This window comes from Terrapene carolina, unplaced genomic scaffold (genome assembly GCF_002925995.2).
Source record: "Terrapene carolina triunguis isolate 2854851 unplaced genomic scaffold, T_m_triunguis-2.0 Scaffold111, whole genome shotgun sequence".
Classification (NCBI taxonomy): Eukaryota; Metazoa; Chordata; order Testudines; family Emydidae; genus Terrapene; species Terrapene triunguis.
In genome coordinates this window covers 16597274-16609274 of record NW_020664462.1, presented here as the reverse complement: position 1 = coordinate 16609274, position 12001 = coordinate 16597274, and the positions used below count along the sequence as shown (strand labels likewise).

The 12001-nt window shown below is 43.5% G+C and overlaps 1 protein-coding gene across 1 annotated transcript in view; it reads left to right on the top strand.

Moving 5' to 3' along the window:
• The window catches only part of LMBR1 (limb development membrane protein 1), a 137400-nt gene that overhangs the window by 26123 nt on the left and 99276 nt on the right, over window positions 1-12001 (top strand). Inside the window, exons 2-3 of the mRNA XM_026652156.2 lie at window positions 2597-2669; window positions 6389-6428. Of these exons, the coding sequence (XP_026507941.1) occupies window positions 2597-2669; window positions 6389-6428 (113 nt within the window). The remainder of the gene's footprint in view (window positions 1-2596; window positions 2670-6388; window positions 6429-12001) is intronic.

Sequence of the window (12001 nt, the reverse complement as noted above, 5' to 3'; positions counted from 1 at the left end):
CTTGCAGCACCATTGAAAAGTAGCCCTTTCTATTGATGTACTGGCTGGCCTGGTGGTCCGGTCCCAGGATAGGGATGTGAGTCCCATCGATAGCCCCTCCGCAGTTTGGAAATCCCATCGCGGCAAAGCCATCTATGATGACCTGCGCGTTTCCCAGGGTCACTACCTTTGGGAGCAGTACCTTCACGATTGCCTTGGCTACTTGCATGACAACAACCCCCACGGTAGATTTGCCCACACCGAAGTGGTTCGCGACTGACCGGTAGCTGTCCGGCGTTGCAAGCTTCCAGAGGGCTATGGCCACTCGCTTCTGGACAGTGAGGGCTGCTCGCATGCGGGTGTCCTTGCGCTTCAGGGCAGGGGACAGCAACTCACAAAGTTCGAGGAAAGTCCCCTTCCGCATGCGAAAGTTTCGCAGCCACTGGGATTCATCCCAGACCTGAAGCACTATACGGTCCCACCAGTCCGTGCTTGTTTCCCGGGCCCAGAATCGCCGTTCAACAAAATCCACATGCCCCATTGCCACCGTGATGTCCTGGGCGCTGGGGCTCGTGGTTTCTGACAGCTCTGTGCCACTCTCCGACTTCAGGCTCTCACGGCGGTGCCGTAGCCTCCTCGCCCGATTTCTCTGCATCTGCCTCAGGGAAAGGTGTATGATAAGCTGCGAGGTGTTGAGAACGGCCACAAGTGCAGCGATGGTCGCAGCGTGATCCATGATCGCAGTGCTGTGGCGTCCGCGCTGTCACTGACCAGAAAAGTGCGCGAACTGATTTCCCGCCGGCGCTTTCATGGAGGGAGGGAGGGCGTTAGTGACGGACGGATGACGACAAATTTTTTTTACCCAGAATGCATTGGCGGCTCGACCCAGAATTCCGATGGGCAGCGGGGACTGCGGGAACTGTGGGATAGCTGCCCACAGTGCACCGCTTCCAATATCGACGCTCGCCCCGTTAGTGTGGACTCACAAAGTCGAATTACTGTCCTTAGTGTGTCCTTAGTGTGGACACACACGTTCGACTTTGCAATATCGATTCCACATATTCGATTTAAGTAAAATCGAATTACCCTCGTAGTGTAGACATACCCTTAAAGGCAGCAAGTGTTAAACTGATTATCTGTAGAAGCGGTTTAGCATTTGTCTGTCTTTGCAGGACAGACTTGTTTCCCAGACCTCAGTCGGTGAATAGTGCAGGTTAAAGCTCAGCTCTAAGCACGACGGATTCCTTGTGCTAATATTAAATATCATAGACACAGGTAGATCCATTTCAAAAACTATTTTATGGGTTAGGGAGCAAAGTGGGCTTTGTATGAGTCAATTTACATTTAATAGCATATTTCTTTTAATATTCATTTGGATAACTGTCTCTGCTATGATTTAGCTAGGTGTTTATTAATACATATTCACAAAAATAAATAGTAACAGCCCTAGAATGTCTGAAGGGATAGTGTGCTTTGAAGTTTATGGATCTTCAAACTCACTTTCATGACACTTTCAAACTCACTTTTAATACACATTGCCAGTTGGTTTAAGGAGCTATTATAATATGTCAGTACATATGAAGAACAGTATTGCACTAACTGACAAAGTACATTAAGCAGTTAAGTTTAAATATCATTTTGCATTTATATTTTTTATTTTCACAGGCAAACCGATACAAAGAACACAATAAGTAACATTTATAGAACATAGGAGTACTACATTGGGGGAGGGATATCTCAGTGATTTGAGCATTGGCCTGCTAAACCCTGGGTTGCGAGTTCAATCCTTGAGGGGGCCACTTAGGGATCTGGGGCAAAATCAGTACTTGGTTCTGCTAGTGAAGGCAGGGGGCTGGACTTGATGACCTTTCAGGGTCCCTTCCAGTTCTATGAGATAGGTATATCTCAATATATGATTATTATATTACATTTTTTTAGCAAAAGTGTGTTTTAACATTTGTGCTCTACAAATAATTCTTAACTTTCAAAATTGACTTCCATTTTTGGAACAGCGGCAAGAACTCAGATTTTGTTTGTCCAATTCTGGGTTAATTTGGTTGCTCATGAAGGTGATGAGGATAACCAATGAGTAGGATCAAGCTTTGTGTGCAGAGATCTCATATAAGCTTCCCAATACAGTTCTGCCAGTGAAATGTAATCCGGATTTACAGCATTCTGCTAAATTGATCATGGGCTTTTCTGGTGCATGGGACCAGTGATCTTGATGAACTTTTTCATATTCTCTGGAGGCTTTGTGATGCTGACTGATACCTTCTGAGGAATAGAAAGACATCAGACTTCTTCACCTGCAATAGTTTCATGCATTAAAGTTGGATTTTTGGAAATGAGTTGATGTACTAACCCTTTAAAATTTGACCCCAGCATTTGAATTTATTTGGAGTTTAATTAGCATTTATTGAAAAATGTAGCAAATTGATATAATCAACAAAGTAAACTGAGTTGCATTTATTAATTGAGCTCTAAACCACCTGGAGAAATCTTAAGTATAGCACTTTCTGTTTGATCAGAATTTAATTTCAGTTTTGGGGAGCTGATAAATGCATAATATAATCCAGACTTTTCATTAACCTAATTAAATGAAACTTCTTTTTTTCAGATCTGTTTTCTCCTATTTGCTGTTCTCTACATAGTTTCCTATTTCGTAATCACAAGATACAAAAGGAAAGCAGGTAAGTAGTTTTAAATATTCAAATTTTGATGTTTATTTCCATTTAAAAAATGAGTGGGTATAACTTTTTTACCAAAGAGCATTGCTGTAGAGCAGTGATGCCCAGTCTTGTCACCTCGCTGACCAAATATATTATTTTTAAATGTCACTTGACCAAGTTTGGGAGGGGAGAGAAGGGATAGTTCAAAGCTGTCACCTACTCCCTTCTCCTGCCTTCAGCTCCCTTCTGCTTTCTTCTCACCTGAGTTCTTATGAATCTGAATTGGAAGCCTACAAGCAGCCCCCAGCTTGGGTTCCTAACACCAAATTTTGAACTTTAAGATGCTCAACTGCATTTTCACGTGTAGCCTGATCTATAGATTATGAATAAAAATCCCCAGTTATCACTTTAAGACCAAATAGGTTCTTGTCCCAAGATCAGGCCCCATATTATTAAAATTATTATATAGTTAGGAACCCCGATGTGCACAGGTGCAACACTCAAACTATAGGAACTCTTCTATATTTACAAACAAATAATTTATTAATACATTTAGCAAAGTCACACACATTCTAACTCAGTGAAGTAGATAGAGATAATACAAAAGTACATCTGAACATCCATACTCTCACCATCCCTTGCAGAACAACCTAAAATGTTAATCATTATCTTCCTCATCATTGTCACCTTCCTCATCTTCACCAGTGGCCATCATTCTGGCCCCTCCCAAGGGCTACATCTCTCCCTCTCCTACTGCTCTGGGATGCCACTTTTATAATATGTTACGCTGATGTTACCATGTCTAATGCCTATTCAGTAGGGCTTTCTCCCCTCTTCCTTATTTGTATTTCCTCCCCTTACCAATGTTAAGGTGTCCTTCTTCTATAGGTTAGTGTATTTATGATTTCACCCCATTATCTTATACATCAATTCATTGCTATGATACTCTTGCGGTCGGATGTTCCATCCAAAACCTTCCAGAAACTGATGTTAGTTCATGTTTCTGTGGTTGGCTGATGTCATTATGGACAGAATTCCCCCTTACATTCTACTTCCAGTTCCCCAAAACTTATGGCTTACCTAAATTTATCTATGCCAAAGTTCATAGGCCTCAAGCCTCATCCTAACTGCTGAAGCCATTGTCTTACAGGATACAAGTCTGTAGATTCCTTGAAGAGGGGTGCTGATGTCAGGGTGTCCCCCTCCCCCTGCTCCTGTACCCCATCTCCACAGAGCGGGATCGGGGACACGACAGGGCTCAGGATGGAGGGAGCAGCTCATGAGGTTGAAACATCCTATTCACTACTTCCCCTATCTCAAAAGCAGTTGAGAAAACTGTATCCCTCAGGATGGTGCCAGCTACATGCACGCCTCTCTTAACAGTTGAGGTAGCCAGGGCAAGAGGGCAAACATGGCCAATTGCTTAGCCCTGCTCTACAGCCCTGAATTTTCTTGTTAGGATTCATTCAGAAGAAGGGTTTACTAGTCTGTGACTGCAGCACTTTGCATCATGGATACCAGGCCTGGCCAAAGGGCAGCTTGAGTACTGGAAGATGGCTTTCACTCTGGCTGAATCTCTTCACTTGGATCCCTGTAGATCTCTTTCAGTTTCAAGTCTTTACAGTGTAGTAATTTCTTTCCTTTACTGTTTTTACAAGTGTTGTGAAAGCACAAAAAGGCTGATAGGCTTGCCCTCCTTTTCTGCCTAATTTAGTCATCCAGAGACCACTATCTAGTGCTCCTCTGAGTTGATTGTGTCTGTGTACTTCCTATACCGCTTTTAAGGACAGTAACAACATACTGACTGGATTCATGTAGCTGAGCAAACAAATGACTATTCCATGTGCTGCAAAAGCATAAAATAGATCCCTACAACTTCCTGCAAATTTTTCCTTCATGTGTCCTTTTCAAAAATCCTTTCATTTAAGAGATGCTGCATAGGAAACAGTTTGCTGACAGTTGTTTTATGTCAGATTTTTGGTTGAAATTTAAGAATATGCTATACAGTTCTAAATACTTAATTGTTTATTAATTTACATGCAAGTAGAAGTCAACTTTAGCATTTCTGCCATTACACAAAGGACTCTTTAACTCAAAACACTTTCCTATAACAATCAAAAGAACCTACCAAATGTCCACAAGCTGAATTATTTTTATATTAATTCCATAGGAAGATATACATTTATAGAAAATTAAAGTTGCCTGAATAAGCAATCAAAATTGGAAACTCCAGTCATGATTTCACAGTGGTACCAATGAGCTGTTTGATAATTGTAATAGTTTCATCTCAGACAGAAGAACTCAGTTTTTTCCTTTATTAACTTGCTTGCCACTTCTACCACAAGCTGTTGAGGATTGGGCCCTGGCTTTCTTTTAAGCATAAATAACTGTTTGTTTAATTTTGGGAGACCAGGTCCTAATGTAATGATTGCCCTGGCAAGAGCAGAGAGGCTATACCTGCTACTTGCATGGAATTCTTTTGTAGGAGTGTGAAGCAAGCCTGTTACTAGACACATCCAAATATGGAAATGTATTCAGGTCTGCTGTGGACCGGTTTTGTGCATTCTTTTGCCTGGAAAATAACTGACAATGCAGGATGGGCAACATGGAAAACTTGAAGGGGATAGGAAAAAAACTGACTTGAAAGTGGAATTTCAGTTCTGGAGGCCACATCATAAAAAGGGGGCTCTGGCTGTGGCTGTCCATAAGGTTATAGAGGAGAACAAGAAAGATTCCAAGCTGGGTGGTAGCCCTTCATAAATAGGAGGAATACCTAAGGCATAAGATTAGGAAAATTCCCTAAAATGCCAGAAGAGAAACCCAGAGGCTCATGGAGGAATTAAGACTAGGTGAGAGGTGATGGTATCACTTCTGGTTGTCAAGGACAGGTTATTACTATTGTTCTGATGTATTTTTCTTTGTTGTATATGTGTGTACTGTTTTTCACTGCATATAAAATTCACAACTATTCTTCCAGTACTGGGTGTTTCTTGTATATCTTTAGCCTGTATTCTTATGATGTATTCAAACCCATTTTTCCCTCAACTTGTTTGAAGGCTGTTTGTAATTTTAAGGAAGAGTAGTGATGTAGAAAGGAATTTCCTTCCATGACTATCCGCCAAATGCACTAATCTAATCTTAGAGGCCATCAAAGAGGTAACCCTTTGGGCTTGTCTATACCATGCAGCTTTTAGTGACAAGTCAGTGTGTATAAACACTCTTTGTCGGCACTTTTGCCGACTAAATACTTCCAGCCACACGAGCGGCGTTAGCTTTGTCGGCAGGAGAGTGCTCCTTCCGACAAAGCCGTGTTCACACTGCCGCTTGGGTCTGCAAAACTTTTGTCCTTCGCGGGGGGGGCTTTTTTAAGTACTCGTGAAAGACAAAAGTTTTGTCGACAACTTCACAGTGTAGACATACCCTTAGTCCTGAGCAAAATAATGCTCTTTAATTGTCTTGATTGAAGAGATTAAGAAACCAGCAAAGGCAGTGTAAAGGTAGAGGGAAAGCAGCATTAATTTTTATTAAGAAAAATATTCTTTCAAGAAAACTAATGGAAGTGAGTAACATTAATTTACAAAATGGATGTCTACTACAGAATACAAAAATAATGGTTTCGGATTTAGTAATACAAAATTTTTGATCTGACCTATAGTTTTTCTATTGTAGTAACTTATTTTCATCTTTCCTTTATATATAGGTAGCTGTATAAACTAAATCTGCTATAAATTATTTTTCAGATGAGCAGGAGGATGAAGATGCCATTGTCAACAGAATTTCGTATGTACATTTCTTAGTTCCTTGATACAATTAAATTTGCAATAATGTAAAGTGTAAATAGGCAAAATTGTCTGCATAGTGTTTACTGCACATGTGCAGAAAAACACTAGTTTTTTTTTTTAACAGTTATTTTAGAGCATTGCCTTATGGGGGGGAAAACCCCTTCTTTTAGGAGCACCCATTTAGTTTTTCACCTGTAGTTTAGAACATAGGTCGTAATGGACGCATGCAGAATGGCAGACTGAGGCAGGTTATGAACACAACTCTCTTATTCGCCATTTGCATAAACTCTTTATTCACTTTCCTTATTAGTTTTACGCCATGTCTACACTACAGAGTTAAGTCAATGTAAGTTATGTTGACTATCATAAGTCGCTAATAACATCGGTTGAGCACGTCCACACAACGCTCTTTGTCGGCTGAGCTCATCCACAGTCATTGCTCTTGCATTGACAGAGAGAGTGTTGCATTGTGGATAGCTATCCCACTGTGCAACTTCACACCCTCTGTCCCCCTCCGCTGCTGGGAGGTCTGGAAACAGGTCGTGGTGCATCATGGGGACATGATGTACACCTCTACCCCGGTATAATGCTGTCCTCAGGAGCCAAAAAATCTTACTGCGTTATAGGTGAAATTGCATTATATCGAACTTGCTTTGATCCGCCGGAGTGCGCAGCCCCGCTCCCTTGGAGCGCTGCTTTACCGCTTTATATCCGAATTCATGTTATATCGGTTCACGTTATATCAGGGTAGAGGTGTAGTTCTTTCCGTGGGCTTCCTACTTCGTTTCTTACCGTTTTTCAACAGCTCTTGTAAACTGTGCGCTCGCCATCTCTGCCTGACAGCATGGATCCTGAGCTGCTGATCATTCTGGTGATGAGTATTATGAACACTACATGGCTGGGCCTGCAGTATTTCATGAACTGTGAAACAGAATGAATCGGGACATGCCTGCCCTGCTTTCTGCCATGGAAACAAATAATTGAAGATTGCTGCTGGCATTCACGGAACAGCTTGCCACGGTGGTACTGGGCTCGGAAAACAAGCACTGAGTGGTGGGATTGCATAGTGATGCGTGTATGGGATGATGAGCAGTGGCTGCAGAACTTTTGGATGCGCAAAGTCACCTTCCTTGAACAGTATGCAGAGCTTGCCCCAGCTCTGCGGCGCAAGGACACCAGATTGAGAGCTGCCCTCACTGTGGAAAAGTGAATGGCAATCACTGTGTGGAAGCTGGCAACTCCAGATTGCTACTGGTCAGTCATGAATCACTCTGGAGTTCAAAAGTCCACTGTGGGGGTGTGTGGTGATGCAAGTGTGCAGGGCCAATAATCACCTCCTGCTACAAAGGACTGTGTCTCTTGGTAATGTGCAGGAAATAATTGATGGCTTTGAGACAATGGGATTCCCTAACTGCAGTAAGGTGATAAATGGAACGCATATCACAGTTTTGGCCCCTGACCATCTTGTGACGGTGTACATCAACTGAAAGGGCCACTTCTCCATGGTCTTGCATGCGCTGGTGGAGCACCAGAGCTGTTTCACTGACATAAATGCGGGTTGGTCGGGGAAGGTGCATGATATTTTGGAGAACTGGACTATATAGAAATCTGAATGCTGGGACTTTCTTTCCAGAACAGAAGATGCCAATGGGGAAATATACTCATAGTGATGCTTGGAGACCCCGCCTACCCTTTGCTCCCATGACTCATGGAGGCTTACACCAGGAACCTGGACAGCAGCAAGGAGTGCTTTGGGCTCAGCTGGTGCCAAATGACCGTTGAATGTGCCTTTGGCTGATTAAATGGTCGCTAGAGCTGTCTCTTTGTCTGGATAGACCTCGATGAGGAAAATATTCTGGTGATCATTGCAGTCTGCTGTACTCTACCTAATATTTGCAAATGAAAGGGGGATAAGTTTCCCCAGGGGTAGACTGCTGAGGCTGATGTATCTGGCTGCTCAAAATCAGCAGCCAGCCTAAGGGCAATTAGAGGGGCACAGGAGGAGGCTGTTTGAATCAGGGAGGCTTTGAAGGCACATTTTGATGATGATTCCCAGTAACGTGTCTTTATGTGATGCATTTGGCCAGGCAATGCTTACTTGCCACCTTGAATTACTCCTGTAGTGCTTGCTTCCTGAGCATTAATTGCAAGGGGCAAATATTCCTACCTATAGCCATTGTGTTTGATTGTTAGCATTGAGTGATGTATGTATGCATGTCATAAATAAAGACTCATTTTATTTCAAAGACTCAAGTTTAATAACAGGATAAAACCCAAACTTTTGGTCAAATGGGACATGCAAAGAGGAACAGTTTCGCAGTGAGGGCCCTCACAGTTGGGTGTAACTACAGCTTTTGTTGGGAAACCAGTCCCTAGGCGTGGAGTGCATGGGGTACTGTGAGGGACCAGGAACGTGCGAGGAATGCAATGGGAGCGTTTGGGGACGGCATGGACTGGAGTTCTGTAGTGGTTGGAGGGGGAGTTGGGCATGGATGTGCTCAGATTGCAGGCTCATGAGGAAATTCATTTCTGTCTGGCCGTTCAGGAGCTTTATCATCCGCTCCTGCCCCTGTGTTCTTTCCTGGCTGTCCAGCCTGAGTCTTTCGTTGATTGTCTCCCTCCATGCTCTTGTTTCGCTGTGTGCTGCATCTGTTGACTGCAGCACTTCACAAAACATATCCTCCTTATTCCACCTGGGTCGACCCCTTATCTGACAGAGGTGCTCTACCAGTGTGGAGGAGTGATTCCTGAAGGGCACATCTGCAGAAGCCAAAGAAACAATGAATAGAGACAGTATTGTGAGTGTGCTCACAGCCGTGAAACACAAAAGTGTTACACACACCTCTTTCTCACTATCCTTTGTCTAGCACACAGGCCAGCACAAGTCCCGAATACGGTGAGTTTTGGAGGAGAGTTGGGTGGGCAAGGGGGATTGGGCAAGAAGGGACAAAGGGTGGTTTGCAAAGGGGGTTACTATAAGTAGTTAGGGAGCCTATTCTGAATATGGTACCCTTTTCCACAGGCTGGGGTATCTCACTCCTAAGGGTAACCCAGGATGCAAGGGTGCATCTCCTGCATGCATGTGGCTTCAGTCGGACTCTGTATGCTGCTTGCCTGTGTGCTGCTCTGATTCCTGCAGAAATAATTGTCAGGTGGCTCAGCAAAGTTTCCTACAGCTGGGGGAGAAACAAGGCAGCTCTCCCAAGGAACCTTCAGCAGAGGATTGCAGAATACCTAACAGGAAAGTTTCTTAGAGATCACTATGGAGGATTCTGGGGACATTTCTGTGTACTTTAACAAACTTCTCCACCGTGGCCCCACTGCATAGATGGACAGGATCTGTTGCTAATTTCTGGCCCTTATTCCTCCTGTACCATATAACAAAGTACATCAGAGCTCAATCTCTCACTGTGCAGTATCAAAGCAAAATGAGCACTTACTGGAGCTCCCCTTTCCTGCATCCTGTGCGCCAGAGTTGGAGTGCTGGGACTGGTTAGACCCCTTTGGAGTGGAAAAGAGATCCTGATTCGCCGCACCTCTGGATGACCCTGCCATGTACTCCACATCATTCTCCAGCTTCACTTCCTCGTCTGGGTTGAGTCCACTGGATGCTGCTGTCAGTCCCCCTGAACTGTCCATGGGGCTCTTGGTGGTGGAGGTGGGGTCGCCACCAAGGATGGTGTGCAACTCCTTATAGAAGCAGCATGTCTTCGACACCACACCTGAACGACGGTTGGCCTCCCTTGCCTTCTGGTACACCTTGGTTTAGCCCGACACTTTTGTGTGTCCCTCTCGTGCCTCTTTTCATGCATGCCTCTAGCAATCAGCCTGTAGGTATTGAAATTCCTACAGCTGGTGCAAAGCTGCAACTGCACAGCCTCTTCTCCGCATATACGCAGCAGATCCAACAGCTCTGGTGTGCTCTAAAAGGGAGAGCATCTGCTGCAGAAAGCCGGCATGATCAGCTAGGAAGATGCTGTGTAAACTGTGCACGCCAAGTAGACAGGAAGAGGAATTTCAAAACTTCCCGAGCCCGGGGAGGGGCGCCGACCTGTGCACCTTCTGGGCAGCAGAGTTCAAACTGCGGTTGTGATGGGCATTGTGGGACACCTGGAGGCCAATTAGGGGGATGTAATCAAGTGAATTGTCTACACTGACACTCCGTTGCTCTAACTACGTTGCAAAAAGCTCTATGCTACTCGATGAGGTGATTTTATTATGTTGGCATCAGCAGGAGGAGCATTTCAGTGTGTACACCTCCACTAGTTTGTCAACGAAAGCTGGCTTTTGTCGACAAAACTGAATAATCTAGACAAGGCCTTAGTTAACTCTGACTCTCACCTAAATTAAGTCCAACTGTCCTCATTATTTTTCCTCTCTTTATTCACTATCCCCCCCGCCTCATTTATTCCTTCTCCTTCCTCCTCTGTCCGGATCCCTCTCTTCCTTCTCCCTCTTCCCTTTTTCACTTTATCCCTCTCTTCCCATTCCTAATATTGCCAACCCCATTCATTCAAAAATCATGTGATTAGCTTAAATACCATGAGATTTTTAAAAAATAGGAAATTGAGGATTCTCTTTGTTTGCCTTCTGGTGTTCATGTCTTTTAGAGTTTCGTGTTTTCAAGCTTTTCTCTACAGCTGGGAAGGCTAGAAACTATGTATAAATGAAAGCTGAGATTCCCATGTAACAAGACTCCAGGAGCTGCAGCTTTAGGAAAAAACATTTACTACTGTGGTATTTGCAGTAAAATCACAAGAGTTAGCAGCACTCCATTCTCTCTTGCCCTCTTCTATGCTCATTCACACACTATTTCCCTCCACTTACATATTAATAGCACAAGGACTGAACCCACTAACCTAGGTGAAAAATGCATAGCTAGGCATGCCCCTAAATGACCATGCCTTTGCAATTTAAAAGTGTAACTTTACTGTATTCTGTTGTTGTTACACCTTCTTTCCCATGTCTGGCTTTACACCACTTTTCCTTCTTTCAGTGTTTTGAATGTGGTGTTTCTTCTTTTTCTTCTTTTGCCACCCTCCTCCTTTTATAGATTTTTTCCTTTCCCCCCTATATTGTCTCCTGTTCTATCTTCTTTCTTTCCCCATTTCTCCCCAAAGACCTCTTTACCTCCTTTTCTTGTACTTCTTTTTAGTTTCTTGTTTTATTCTCTTCTTCAGGGCCTCTGCATGCCCACTTTCACACACACCTTCAAGCAGATGTACTGATCCACTCACAGGCGCTGGGGAAGTCACTGGGGCTCCAGGCACACACAGGAGTGATCAGTTGGGTAGAGCTCCTTGCATTACTGGGGACTGAGTTGTAGTTATTTTGTTGTGGACAATGCAGAGGATTAACTTTAGAATGTTCTAAATAAGCTGTCTAAATAACTGAAACAAGAGACCACATTTGTCACAGCAAAGTAATTTAAAGTTTAGATGTAGACAGGTTATTCTCACCTTCAGTTTTTGATGTTAAATGGATGCTCAAGTGTTTGTAGATATAGCATTTGACTCATGGTTTCATTCTCTGATCTGACAAGTATTATGGGAGTTTTTTTGACAACTAATC